Below are 15,284 nucleotides of genomic sequence, written 5' to 3'. Positions count from 1 at the left end.
ATATCGCTCCCAAATCAAAAGTACCTGTTCTTAGGAGATTTTGCTTACAAAGAAACACACGTATTGTCTCCTAAGGAAGTCAGGGCATAGATATTATGTAAAGGAAGATCCTCTTATGGCTTTCAGGTTTAAAATAAATTACATATCACCATGACATGTATTGCCTTACATCGTTGTTGCTAGTTCCCTCAAGTCGATTCCAGCTCATAGGGGCACTAGGTACAATAGAATCAAACACTGCCAGGTCTGGTTCTTCAGTCTTCCTTATTCATTGTCCAGCTTTCACATGCATATGCAGTGGTTTGGATCAGGCACATCTTAGTCTTCAAAGTGACATCTTTGTTTTTCAACACTTTAAAAATTTCTTTTGCAGCAGATTTGCCCAATGCAATGCATGGCTTGATTTTTTGACTGATGTTTCCATGGTGTTGATTGTGGTGTTAACTCTTCTCTGAAAGTTTGGTAGAACTCTGCAGTGAAGCCTTCCCGGCCAGAGCTTTTTTTTTCGTTGGGAGTTTTTTTTTTTTTTTTTTACTTACCTTTTCAATCTCCTCTTTTGTTATGGGTCTCTTTAGTTGTTCTACCCCTGTTTGTGTTACTTGATGTAGAGTAGTGTATTTCTAGGAAATCATCCATTTCTTCTAGGTTTTCAAATTTGTTAGAGTACCGTTTTTCATAGTAATCTGATATGATTCTTTTAATTTCAGTTAGGTCTGTTGTAATATCACCCATCTCATTTCTTATTCGGGTTATTTGCTTCCTCTCCTGTTTTTCTTTTGTGAGTTTGGCCAATGGTTTATCAATTTGTTAATTTTTTCACTGAGCCGGCTTTTGGTCTTGTTAACCCTTTCAATTGTTTTTCTGTTTTCTAGTTCATTTTGTTCTGATCCAATTTTCATTATTTCCTTTCTTCTAGTGCCTCAGGGTTTCCTTTGTTGCTCTCTTTCCATTTGTTCAAGTTGTATGGATAATTCTTTGATTTTGGCCTTTTCTTTTTGTATGTGTGCATTTATTGATATAAATTGACCTCAAAACTGCTATCACTGTGTCCCAAAAGGTTCTGATAGGAAGTGTCTTCAATCTCATAGGATTCTATGAATTTCTTTATTCCATTCTTAATGTCTTCTATAACCCAGTCATTTTTGAGCAGGGTATTGTTCAGTTTCCAAGTGTTTGATTTCTTTGCCCTGCTTTTTTTTGTTAATGATTTCTACTTTTATGGCCTTATGGTCAGAGAAGATGCTTTGTAATATTTTGTTGTTTTGGATTCTGCTAAGGCTTGCTTTATGACCTAATATGAGGTCTCTTCTGGAGAATGTTCTATGTGCACTAGAAAAGAAAATATACTTGGCTGCTGTTGGGTGGATTGCTCTGTATATGTTCATAAGGCAAGTTGGTTGATGGTGACATTTAGATCTTCCGTGTCTTTATTGAGCTTCTTTCTGGATGTCCTTTCCTTCACCTAAAGTGGTGTGTTGAAGTCTCCTACTACACTTGTAGAGCTGTCTATCTTACTTTTCAATGCTGTTAGGGTTTGTTTTATGTATCTTGCAGCCCTGTCATTGGGTGCATAAATATTTAATATGGTTATATCCTCCTGGTATATTGTCCCTTTGATTATTATACAGTGTCCTTTCTTATCCTTTGTGGTGGATTTAACCTTAAAGTCTATTTTGTCAGGAATTAATATTGCCACTTCTGCTTTTTTTAAATTTTTTTTGCTTGATTAATTTTTTTCCACCCTTTGAGTTTTAGTTTGTGTCTCTAAGTCTAAGGTGTGTCTCTTGCAGGCAGCATATAGATGGATGGTGTTTTTTAATCCATTCTGCCGCTCTCTGTCTCTTTATTGGTGCATTTAGTCCATTTACATTCAGCGTAATTATGGATAGGTATTAATTTAGTGCTGTCATTTCGATGTCTTTATTTGTGTTGTTGAAAGTTTCCTTTTCAGTTAATCATTTGTGCTGAGTAGTTTATTTTTTTATATTGTCTTTTCCTCTTATTCATTGTTGTTGATTTTGTTTCTACCGAGTCTCTATTTTTTCTTGTATTTTATTTTGATGAGTAGGATAGTTAGTCTCCTTTGTGGTTACCTTAATATTTACCCCTATATTTCTAAGTTTAAACCTAATTTTTACTTCTTTATATCGGCTTGTCTTCCTCTCCACATGGAAGATCTTTGATTACATTTCTTTGTCCTTCTTTATTATTTTAATGTTGTCTTGTTTATGTAATAACGTCACCGTTTCCCTGTTTTGAGCATTTTTTTATCTTGATATTTTTCTGGTTTCCCTGTCTGTGTTAACATCTGATTCTTCTGTCTAGTATTCTGGTCTTGGGTTGTTACCTGATATTATTGTTTGTCTAACCAAAGAACTCTTTTTAGTATTTCCTGTAATTTTGGTTTGGTTTTTATGAATTCCCTGAACTTCTGTTTATCTGGAAATCTAATTTCACCTTCACATTTGAGAGACAGTTTTGCTGGATATATGATTCTTGGCGGGCAATTTTTTTCCTTCAATACTTTATATAAGTTATCCCATTGCCCTCTTGCCTGCATGGTGCCTGCCAAGTAGTCGAGCTCATTCTTATTGGCTCTCCTTTGTATGTGACTTTTCGTTTATCCCTAGCTGCTCTTAAAATTCTCTCTTTATCTTTCGCATTGGCAAGTATGATTATAATATGTCTTGGTGACTTTCTTTTAATATCTACCTTATGTGGAGCTCGATGAGCATCTTGAATAGATATCTTCTCATCTTTCATGATATCAAAGAAGCTTTTTGCCAACAAATCTTTGACAATTCTCTCTGTAATTTCTGTTATCCCTCCCTGCTCTGGTACTGCAATCACTCGTAGGTTATTTCTCTTTATATAAACCCACATGATTCTTAAATTTTCTTCATTTTTTAAATTCTTTTACCTGATTTTTCTTCAAATATAATAGTGTCAAATGCTTCATCTTCAAGGTCACTAATTCTGCCTTCCACTTGCTTGATTCTGCTCCTCTGACTTTCTATTGAGTTGTCTAATTCTGTAATTTTATTGTTAATCTTCTGAATTTTTGATTGCTGTCTCTGTATGGATTCTTGCATCTTATTAAATTTTTCCATATGTTCTTGAATAACATATTTAATTTCTTTAACTGTTTTATCTGGGTGTTCCTTGGCTTGTTCTGCATATTGCCTGATCTCCTTTTTGATGTCTTGAACTGTTCTGTATACTAATCTTTTGTATTCTGCGTCCGGTAATTCCAGGAGAGCAGCTTCATCCAGAAGATCCTTTGATTCTCTGTGTTGAGAGCTTTTGAAGTGATCGTGGTCTGTTTCCTTATGTGGTTTGATATTGACTGATGTCTCTGAGCCATCTATAAGTTATTATATTATTTTGTTTGGTTACCGTATCCTAGTTTCTTGCTTTGTTTTGTTTTGACTTGCCCAAATGGTTGCTTGAGTGAGTTTTAGCTTGATTATTTTCACCCTTGGAGTTCTGGTGTCCTGTCACCAGATGGCTAGTGCTGTTATCAGGTATATGAGCTCATGAGTCCATTCACTTTTCTTGTGTGGATTCAGATCTGGTGTCCAGGTAGCTGATTATCAAGTGGATGATGCAGTCTCTGTTGTACAGTCTTAGAGGTCCAGGGGTGTTTGGTGCATGTACCGCTATCTGATTGCAGCAGGGTTCATGCTCTGAACAAGGCAGGGAGCTGAGAACCACCCCCCGAGTGTCTCTGAGGAAAGCGTGTCCCTGTTCCCTAGAGCATACAAGTGAATAGGCTCTGCAGGCAGACTATGGGCACCCAAAGGTTTTGGTTGTACGGGCTGGGAGGTACCAGTTATTCTCGGACCCCTGTCATGGGTGGCTGGGTGACCTGAATGGAGCCACCAGTCCTTAGGCCCCTGATATGGGTAGGTGAGGACCCTATTTAATAGACAAAGTGGTATCAAATATCAATACCCAGCTCTCCACCACACAGCTGAAATGGTTGCAGTCAGCCAGCAAGGGGCTATTCTCCTGAAATAGGCCCACAGAAGTCAATGCAGTGGGGGAAGGTATTCAAAGTCCACAGACCATTTATGCCTGGACAGGAGACGCTTCTGTCCTGAGCTCCTCCAGTTAGTGGAGCTGGCCAATTACCTTTTCCCCCTGATGTGAATTTATTCCCTCTTTTCCAAGGCTGGGAGCATGGCTCAGGGTATTCAAATGGGCCTATCTCAGGCCTAGGGAAATCAATGGGCACTGAAGCCAGCTTACGGGTGGGTGGCACGACAAAATATATTCAAGTACTTAGCTTTTGCTGAGAGAGGCGTTTTGCTCTGGTTCCGGAAGCATGAGTAGGCTGTGTAGCTGGCTACTTCTCCCCGAGAAAACTGCAGCCAAACACTGCTACCAGTCTGCTGCCTCCGATCCCGGGAATAGTGCCTGAGTGATCCCAGCAATTCAGGTCCAGCAACTTGTCTCTGCTTCTGAACCACCTCTCTCTTCCCCTGCTCAGTCCATTTTCTACCTTTTCTTTGTTGTTCAGGGCTCCTAGCTTGCCATAAATATAATCATTTCACTTGATTTTTCAGGTCTTTGTTGTAAGAGGGATCGCTGCAAGCATCTGGCTATTCTGCCATCTTGGCCCTGCCTCCTCCATGTTCTCTGTTCTGTATCCTGGTTTCTTGCTTTGTCCTCTGATATCATTTAAAGGAACTATGTGCCTGACAGGGAAGCATTCTCAGTCATTGTTTCAAGCTCGTAAGGTATAAAGGGAAGCTGGTGTTCTTCCTCATGTAAAAATAAACCCAAATAAGTTATTTTTGTTCTTTTTCTATGTTTTTTATCCACTAAAATAACAAAAAGTGATATAAATATAACCCATTTACAAAGTGTTTCCACCTGTCTTGCTTTCTAAAATTCCTCTAAAACCTTGTGATTTGAGCATCAGCAATAATGGCATTATATATAGGAGGAAAGAACAAGCATTATGATGATGGTTTCTTAGGGAAGGAAAAACAAGACTTTAACATGGACCACATCTGTACATGGAAGGAAGATAGAGGTGTAAACCTGTATTAACTGTCTCCAGATAGTGGCCTTCCTTACTCACCTGCAAGGCTTGGAAACCAGCAAAATAGGATGATTTTTTATGCATTAACTCCTTAAAGTCAACCTTAGTTCCATAGAAGTGACAAATCATGCCTAATTCTGCATGTCTGTATAAGAAATATTTTTAATTACTATCTCATATCTAGAACCGTTGTAAATTGGCTTTATAGAGTCAGAATCAGATGGCCCAGAGGAGTGTCTTCTGACTGCTAGACAATACACAGTATCCCTGTATGTAATTCTACATATGATTCTTCATTGCATCAAAGGTTTCCAGAACTAATTTAACTAAAGAGACAGAGTATATAACAGTTTATATTAGTTAGGTGTTTTTCCCAGCCCAAAAATTGAACTAAAGAGACAGAGAGTATATTAAAAAAAAAAAAAAAAAAAAAACCATTGCCATCCAGTCGATTCCTACTCATAGTGACCCTATAGGACAGAGTATATAACTGTTTATATTGGATATCTTAGGAAGTAATAATCTTATGTAATGTTTAAATAAATTATACATATTTATTTAGAAGGGAATAGAGTTTAAGAATCATAAATTTGTTAAAGTATAAAAGATCATAAATACCCAGTATTTGTGTGTTTCTAAACCATATACCTTCATGAAATTCCACAATGGTCAATCATAGGCATTAATCATAGATGAAGTAAGTAAACGGATACTTCTGATAGATAGGAATGGATTACGAGTGTGTAGCCTTCAAATATTAGTTTGAAACAGGGGTGAGTTTATCTGCTTCACTGCAAAATTACACAGAGTTTGAGTCAAAACTGAATCAAATTCTTGTTCTGCTACTTACTAGTTATGGAAACATGGGGTAGTGAATTTAACTTTTTAAGCCAGTAGTTTATATATGCAGCAGATATTTTTTTAAAAAAAGAACAAAATGTAGATTATCACAAGTTGTATATAAGATAATACCTAGTGATTACTTAGTGTGAGCCTGAGTATAAGAAATCATTGAACAGTAACTGCAACCTTTATTCTCTTCATCATCACCACCATCATCACCATCAACAAAATTGTCATCATTTTCATTCAAATATTGTCATCCACTACATTTGTATAGTATTTTTTTTTCAAATTGTGTACATTCACTACTCTGTTTCTCACAAAAGCTCTGTCAAATTGTTAATGAAGGTGGAATTATTACCTCAGTGGAACTTGATAATTTATAAAGGAGGTAAAATATAAATAAATAAAATGCATAGTTAAAATCATAAGGCATCACAATTAGGCATAATTTGTATTTAAAAACAAAACCTGAATAACCATAGCACACCTTCTAATCCTATGATCCCTGAATTATTTCCAGATGTTGTCCTTGAGATGTAGAAAATATTTTATTTTCCAATACCAAAAAACCAAACCCATTGCTGTTGAGTCCATTCCAACTCATAGTGTGACCCTATAGGACAGAGTAGAACTGCCCCATAGAGTTTCCAAGGAGCACCTGGTGGATTCAAACTGCCAACCTTTTGGTTAGGAGCCATAGCACTTAACCACTATGCCACCAGGGCTTCCTGTTTTCCAATAGGTAAGTAATTTTAGACATTCTTATTTTATCTTTATTATAATTTCCATTTTATATTTGCATATAAAATCTAGACAAGTAATTTCCAGATATTTAATTGCAAAGAATGAGTCATATAAGGCAGAACAGCAAGTAAGACACAGCACTAACCACTCTTCACTCATGGGCAAATAGAAAATGTAGGAAATAGGAAATGCTGCATTCACAATTGCTATGGAGAGCTTGGGCTCTTAAGAGCTAGCTTTATTAGTCTTGTTTCACTTGGGCCCATCAAAAGCTAACTCTAGTATGAATTTGTACTTTCATTTCCAGTGGCTCTCATCTCCTATCTAAAACAGATAACGTATTTACAAATAGGATCCAAAACAATTTTTGTTGTCTGTATTTCATGCTGTAGGATTTTTGGTGAACAGTGTTATAAAAAATGCAGAGGCTAATTCTGAACTTGACCAACTCTTACATAAATTATGTCACTCAATTCCTAAACCTGTCACTGTAAATCCAGAATGATTTTAGTTTAGACATTAATCCACACTACCAAAAGAATTAATATAATGGAATCGACACCTATGTGATCTCATCACTTACTAGCATGAAAACACCTGTACTTACAGAAAATATAATTCATGTTACTAGCTCCATATGAAAGAATTCTAAACTTGGCTTCGCTCTTTACCCGTATCCAAAAGGTTCCATCACAGGCACTACCACAATGCATCTTCCCCTCATTAACAAATTCAATTTCTCCTTCAAGCCTCTCTTTAGTTTGTTTTATAAATTTATTTGAACAGCTACAGACAAATATTCTTACATTTGAGGTTCATTTTAGGTGATGTGAACATTTACTATCTATTTTGTCACACAGAAACATAATTACTTTGGAAGTGACCATATTTTCATAAATATGATGTTTTTGAGGGAATTCCTGAGTTTATTCATCATAAATTCAAGAACAAGTTTCACAGATAATACCAACCATTTAGTGTATATTCTATTTCACTGTTTTACCTTCAGTTCACACTGCTGTTTTTATTGTTATGTGCTGCTGAGTCGATTGTCTCTCATACCAACCCTGTAGGACAGGGTAGAACTGTGCTAGAGGGTTTCCAAGGCTGTAATCTTTACACAGGCAGATTGCCACTATGCTTCCCATTGCCACATTGTGGTAATCAATGTCATAAAACAATATGTGTACTAATTGTTTCATGAGAAGCTAGTTCGTTCTGTAAACCTTCATCTAAATTACAATTCAAAAGAAAGAAGAAAAAAAAAAAAGGACAGATTTCAGTATCAGCAGTATTCTCTTCTGGACTGCAATGCCTCTTCACCTAGCATATACACCTAAGCTAATACATTTTTTTTTTCCTGAAAATAATGGGGGGACCCATTCAGGCACAGGCTGAGCTGGTATATCGATTTAAAATACTGGTGCAGAGAAGTTGACTCCCCACTCCTACCCCCAAAAAACATATCAATAGAATTATGAGTCTATTGACTGAAGAATAAGAAAATGTATAAGGTAAATTGTCTTATATAAGGGTAACGTGGCTACTTGGGATGCAAAATTTGAGTCTGTGCTGGGGACTTATTTGGGAATGGCTGAGATAGCATAACCCATAACTTCCATTAATCCTCTTATAAAGTATGCTCTCCTTCTTCTCTAACTCAGCATCTCTCCAGCCCTGATTACTGACCTTGTTTATAAATCACTTTCCTAGGATTCATCCAGATAAATTCAGGTCCCCCCTTCTGGAAAACATAAACTTGTCATATTTCTTCTGGAAAACATAAACTTGTCATATTTCCTCTATAGTTGTGTAAGACTTTCTAATCCCTATATCTGCCTTTTCCCCTGAAATTGGGGGAAAAAATTGGGACAGTACACACCTATTAACAGAGAATTAATGGAGAAAATATTATTTTTAAATAAATAAATCATTTATTTTTCTGTTGTCATATTGAGAGATAAATTATATATAGTAGAATTGTTATATGAATGATATCATTTTAGAAAGTTTTCATTTTCTTTTCTACATATTAATAAAAGCTTCTTATTTCTCAAATTGAGTTGACTGTATATGCCTTTTATATTGATGGAAAAAAAAATCACCTCAGGAAAAAAGAAACATGCCTTAGTAATGTAAAATTATTTTGTCAAACTTCTAGTTTTTAAAATCTTCTAATATAACCTTAGACCTTGTCCATTCACTGCAGAATAGACACTTTCAGCTTGAAGATTGATGCAGAAATCTTGTCTACATTTTCACAGAGAGAACATTCTCTGAGTAACTCTTCTCAGGGCCCTCATTACCTCTTTGTTCCTCAGGCTGTAGATGACAGGGTTGAACATGGGTGTGAGAATGGTGTAGAAAATAGCCAGAACCTTGTCTACTGTTGGAGATCGGAAGGATCTTGGGTGTAGATAATTGTAAACAAAGGGTGCATAGTACAAAGTCACCACAGTGAGGTGGGTACTGCAGGTTGAATAGGCCTTCTTCTTCCCTTCTGATGAGGGCATGCAGTAGATGGCAAGGAGAACCCGTCCATAGGAATAGGTAATGCCAATGAAAGGAAACACAAGGAATAAGGCGCTGCACACAAACACTATGTAGTCATAGACCCAGGTGTCCATGTGTGTCAGAGCCAATATGGCTGTGAAATCACAGAAAAAATGATCGATGGTCTTGGACTGGTAATAGGGTATATGGAGTGCATATGCGGTGTGGGCACACGCATTGATAGAGCTCATTATCCAAGATCCTATAGTCATTAGCGCACACACACTTTTGGTCATACGAACAGGATAGTGAAGAGGAAAGCAAATGGCCACATAGCGGTCATAGGCCATAGATGCCAAGAGAAGTGTTTCTGCACCTGCCAAAGTCAAAAAGAAGAAACTCTGAACTCCACATCCAATGAAGGAGATTGACTTGCTTCCAAACAAGAAATTGTAAACCATCTTGGGGACAATATTGGAGATGTAATTCAGGTCCATGAGAGAGAGCTGACTAAGCAGGAAATACATGGGTGTGTGGAGATGGGTGTCCAGTAGGATGAGGATAATCATGGATATGTTACCAATTAAAGCCATTAGGACAATGAGAATGATGAGAATGAAGAGGAAAAGGCCAATTCTTGATGGTGGGAACAGTCCTAATAAAATGAAATCAGTTGATGTTTCACTATAATTCTCCATTGAATATTCATTGGTTTTCCCTAAAGTAAGAAACAAGAGTGTGGAAGGTAAATAAAGAACAGTGAACTACTTATTTATTTTTTCATAATATCTGTGATTGATCCAACAATGTATTTTTCAGGAAATTATACAGTTGCTTAAATGAATGGGCAATTTTACCTTTTTTTAAACAAGAAACACCATTCCATTACACAAAGATAAAATGTAAGACATCATGCATTTACATCCAAAATCTGTTGTAGAAGATCAATGAAAAAATAAATAAAAATATGCTATACTTATTTTAATAGGATAAGAACGATTAAAGAAAAAAAAAAACCCATTGCTGTTAAGTCAATTCTGACTTATAGCAACACCTTAGGACAGAGTAGAACGGCCCCATGGGATCTCCAAGGAGCACCGGATGGATTCGAACTGCTTACTTTTTAGTAAGTAGCCAAACTCTTAGCCACTACTCCACCAGGATTTCCATAAGGATAATAGTTCTTAGCAAATTCACTTATCAGTAAGAAAATACTTAAATATAAGCAGTGTGTTAAAAAGTTGAAAATATGTTGAAAAGAATAAGTGATTGAATTGCTATAGGAATGAATTTAGTGACATAAAGATTATTTTCCATTTTGAGGTTTATAATCTTTGCTTATCCCCAAGACATACATTAATTACTGCAACTATTTCTTTTTCTTTTGTTTAAGAAGCTGGACTTACTGCTTTAAGTCACTATCCCCAACATGACTCTCTAAATGTTACCTATCAGTATTTGGCTTTGGCTCAGAAATACATAAGTTTCTATTTTATAATATTATCAAGTACAAAGTTATTATCTTGATTTTTAAATTCCTCTAAGAAAGGTTCTTTTCAATCCCTTGCTCAATAGCTAAGTAGTCAGTACAGGATAGATTCTTCACTGGACTTTCTATTATCTATGACTCTGTTTAAAAAAAAAAAAAGGTTGCCATCGAGACAATTCTGACTTATAGCAACCCTATAGGACAGAGTAGAACTGCCCCATGGGGTTTCCAAGAAGTGGCTGGTGGATTCAAACTGCTGACAGACCTTTTGGTTACCAGCCTCAGCACTTAACCACTGTGCGAGTAGGGCTCCATTACTCTGTTTAGACATTCCCAAATATGAAAGTAAACTATTTAAATGTTGTAAGGCCCTTTTCCTGCTTCTCCTTCTCTCTCTGATTTTGTTTAAAAAAATCTTAACATTTAGAGAGGCGGGGCCAAGGTGGCAGAGTAGTCAGAAGGTTATGGTGGTCCCTCTTACAAGAAAGACCCGAAAAAACAAATGAATCCATTATATAAAGACAAGCTAGGAGCCCTGAACATCAAAGGCACAGTTAAGATATCGGACTGAGCTCAGGGGGAGGGAGAGGCAGTTCATAAGCAGCAAGTAGTTTCCAGACCTGACTTAGCAGGAATTGACGCCCCTCAGTCATGGCCTCCTGGTGCAACTGTGGTAGGACTGGCAGTAGCTTACAGGACATGGTTACCTCAGTGAAAGAGAGCAAGTGACCCAGGCCTGATCCCCTGGCGCAACCATGGCAGGGGTGGCAGTAGCATTTGGGACCTTGACTACTTAGCCACAGAGAGCCAGCTGCACAGAGTCTACTCATGCCTCCAGAATCAGCAAATAATGGCGCTCCTGGCAAAAAATAAGTGCTTGCATGTAATTTACCACACGGATCAAATAGCTCCCGTTTTGAAAGAAGTCTCTCCCATTTATCTGATCTCTCCTCTCTCTGCCCCAGGCCCCAAGCTGGCTTCAGTGACAGTCGATTTCCCTGGGCCTGAGATAGGTCCTGCCGAGTATGCTAAGCCATTCTTCCAGACTTGGGGAAGGAACAAAATAACAAATAGGAAAAAATAACCTGCTGGTTCCCTTAAGCTGGGAACTCAGAGCAGAAACAGCTCCTGTTCAGGCACAATCAGTCCCCGAACTTTGAATGCCTTTTACCACTGCATGGAACCATGTGGCCCCATTTCAGCAGCTAGGCACTTGTTGTCACTGTGCAAGGGTGTATGTGCCTGAGGTCTGACTTTACCTGTTGCAGCTGTGTGGTGGAGAGGAGGGTTTTTGACATTTGACACAGCTCTGCTTATTAAGTAGGGTCCTCATCTACCCACATCAGGGACCTGAGGGCTGGTGGTTCCTCCCGTGCCATCTCTTCACCCACGACAGGGGTCCTAGGATAAGTGATGCCTCCCAGCCCTTACAGTTAACAGCATTGGGAGCCTATGGTCCTGCTGCAGAGCCCACCCACCTGTGAGCTCTAGAGAACAGGGATGCACCTTCCTCACAGACACTTGGATGGGACTATGCATGCACCAATCACCACTGCTTCTCTAAGACCATAGATGAGCAAACACTTCGTGACCGACTACTTGGACACACCTGAGCCGAATCCATACAAGAAAAATGAATGGACTCCTAATAACAGCTCTAGCCATATGGTGACAGGATGTTAGAGCTTCGAAGGTGCAAATAATCAAACTAGCTCACATGAGCAATTTATTTGGGCACATCAAAACTAAACAAAGCAAGAAACTAGGACACTGTTAGCAAACCTAAAATATTTAATACAATAACTTATAGATGGCTCAGAGACACCAGTCAATATCAAATCACATAAAGAAGCAGATCACGATTGCTTCAACTAGCTCCCAAAACAAAGATTTAAGGAATCTTCTGGATGAAGATGTATTCCTGGAATTAACTAGAGGTAGAATACAAAAAAATTTATATACAGAACTCTTCTAGAGATCAGAAAGGAGATGAGGTAAAACACAGAACAAGCCAAAGAACACAGAGTAAAACAGTCAAGGAAATTAAGAAGGTTATACAAGAGCATAATGACAATTTTAATAGGCTGCAAGAATCCATAGAGAGACAGCAATCAAAAATTCAGAAGATTAACAGAAAAATTTCAGAATTAGACACTACTGCAAGAAACCAAAATAGACCTATATAAGTAGAAAAACATACCTTGGTCTTGGATAGGAAGACTCAAAATTGTAAAAATATCTATTCCCCCCAAAATGATCTATAAATACAATGGAATCCTGATCCAAATACCAATGACATTTTTTAAATGATATGGAGAAAGAAATCACCAACTTCATATGGAAGGGAAAGAGGCTCCAGATAAGTAAAGCATTACTGAAAAAGAATAACAAAGTGGGAGGGCTCACACTACCTGATTTTAGAACATATAATACCACCACAGTAGTCAAAACAGCCTGATACTGGTATAACAGATATATAGAACAATGGAACAGATTGAGAATCCAAACATAAATCCATCCACATATGAGCAGTTGATATTTGACAAAGGCCCAAAGTCTGTTAAATGGGGGAAAGACTGCCTCTTTAACAAATGGTGCTGGGATAACTTGATATCTATCTCCAAAAAAAATGAAACAAGACCCATACCTCACACCATGTACAAAAACTAACTCAAACTGCATCAAAGGCCTAAATATAAAATCATTAAGATCATGCAAAACATTAGTAAAAATGCACAAACACCAGAAGACAAGGTAGATAACTAGGAGCTCCTAAAAATCAAAGACCTATGCTCATCCTAAGACTTCACCAAGAGTAACAAGATTACCTACAGAGTTGAAAAAAGTTTTCAGCTACCATAATTCCAATCAGGGTCTGATATCTAAAATCTACATGATACTGCAAAAACTCAACAAAAAAAGACAAAAAACCCAATTAAAAAAATGGGCATACGAGGTATGAACAGGCACTTCACCATAGAAAACATTCAGGCAGCTAACAGATACATGAGGAAATGCTCACGATCATTAGCCATTAAACCCATTGCCGTTGAGTCGATTCCGACTCATAGCAACCCTATAGGTCAAAGTAGAACTGCCCCATAGAGTTTCCAAGGAGCACCTGGTGGACATGAACTGCCAACCTTTTGGTTAGCAGCTGTAGCACTTAACCACTATGCCACCATTAGAGAAATGCAAATCAAAACTACAACGAGATGCAATCTCATCCCAAGAAGGCTGGAACTAATCCAAAAAACACTAAATAATAAATGTTGGAGAGGTTGTGGAGAGACTGGTGGGAATGTGCAATGATACAACTTTGGAAATCGATTCGGTGCTTCCTTAAAAAGCTAGAAAAATAACTACCATAAAAAAATAATTAAAAAATTATTAGAAAAATAAAAAATTATTAAAAAATAATTTAAAAAATAAAAAATTATTTTTATTTTTTATTTAGTTATATTTCTAGATTTTTAAGGAAGCACCGAATCGATTTCCAAAGTTGTATCATTTCACATTCCCATCAGTCTCTCCACAACCTCTTCAACATTTATTATTTAGTGTTTTTTGCCTTCCAGCAATTCTACTTGGAATGTATCCTAGAGAAATAAGAGCCTTCACATAAATACATATATGCACACCAGTGTTCTTTGCAGCACTGTTTACAATAGAAAAAAGATGGAGGCAACCAAAGTGCTCATCAATAGTTCAATGGATAAATTATGGTGTATTCACATAATGGAATACTAAGTGACAATTATGAACAACGATGAATCAGTGAAACATCTCATAGTGTGCAGGAATCTGGAAGGCACTGTGCTGAGTGAAATTAGTCAGTTGCAAATATTGTATGAGACCACTATTATAAGAACTCAAGAAAAGATTTAAACACAGAAGAAAATATTCTTTGATGGTTATGAAGGTGGGAATAGAGGGAGAGAGAGGGGTATTCACTAATTAGATAGTGGACAAGAACTATTTTAGGTGAAGGGAAAGACAGCACACAATACAGGAGAGGTCAGCACAACTGGACTAAACTAAAAGCGGAGAAGTTTCCAGGATACAACTGAATGCTTCGAAGGCCAGAGAAGCAGGGACAAGGGTTTGGGGACCATGCTTTCAGGGGATATTTACATCAACTGGCATAACAAAAGATATTAAGAAAACATTCTGCATCCCACTTTGGCAAATGACATCTGAGGTCTTAAAGGCTAATGTCTTAGTTGTCTAGTAACAGAAATACCACAAGTGGACAGCTTTAACAAAGAGAAGTTAATTTTCTCACAGTAAAGTAAGCTAAAAGTCCAAATTCAGGATGTCAGCTCCAGGGGAAGTCATTCTCTCACTGTAGGCCTTCTCATCAATCTTCCCCCAGACTAGGAACTTCTCTGCACAGGGACCCCAAGTCCAAAGGACGCGCTCTGCTCAGGTGCTGCGTTTTTGGTGGTATGAGGTCCCCCTATCTTTCTGCTTGTTTCTTTCTTTTATATCCCAAGAGACTGCCTCAAGACACAATCCAATCTTGTAGATTCAGTCCTGCCTCACTAACACAACTGCCACCCATCCTCCCTCATTAACATCATAGAGGCAGGATTTACAATATATAGGAAAATCATACAATACCAGGAATCATGGCCCAGCCAAATTGACACACACATTTTT

General features: G+C 37.5%; 1 protein-coding gene across 1 annotated transcript; it reads right to left on the bottom strand.

Annotated features, from left to right (window-relative positions):
* Window positions 1-5,932: 5,932 nt before the first annotated feature.
* LOC100674412 (olfactory receptor 2L3-like) lies at window positions 5,933-10,776 on the bottom strand. Its single transcript, XM_023542573.2, has one exon. The coding sequence runs from the start codon at window positions 9,829-9,831 to the stop codon at window positions 8,899-8,901; it is 933 nt and encodes a 310-aa protein (XP_023398341.2). The 5' UTR covers window positions 9,832-10,776; the 3' UTR covers window positions 5,933-8,898.
* Between the last annotated feature and the right edge of the window lie 4,508 nt (window positions 10,777-15,284).

Source organism: Loxodonta africana, unplaced genomic scaffold (genome assembly GCF_030014295.1).
Source record: "Loxodonta africana isolate mLoxAfr1 unplaced genomic scaffold, mLoxAfr1.hap2 scaffold_201, whole genome shotgun sequence".
Taxonomy (NCBI): Eukaryota; Metazoa; Chordata; class Mammalia; order Proboscidea; family Elephantidae; genus Loxodonta; species Loxodonta africana.
Note: the sequence above shows the minus strand (reverse complement) of the source record. Positions and strands in the feature narration are given on the sequence as shown.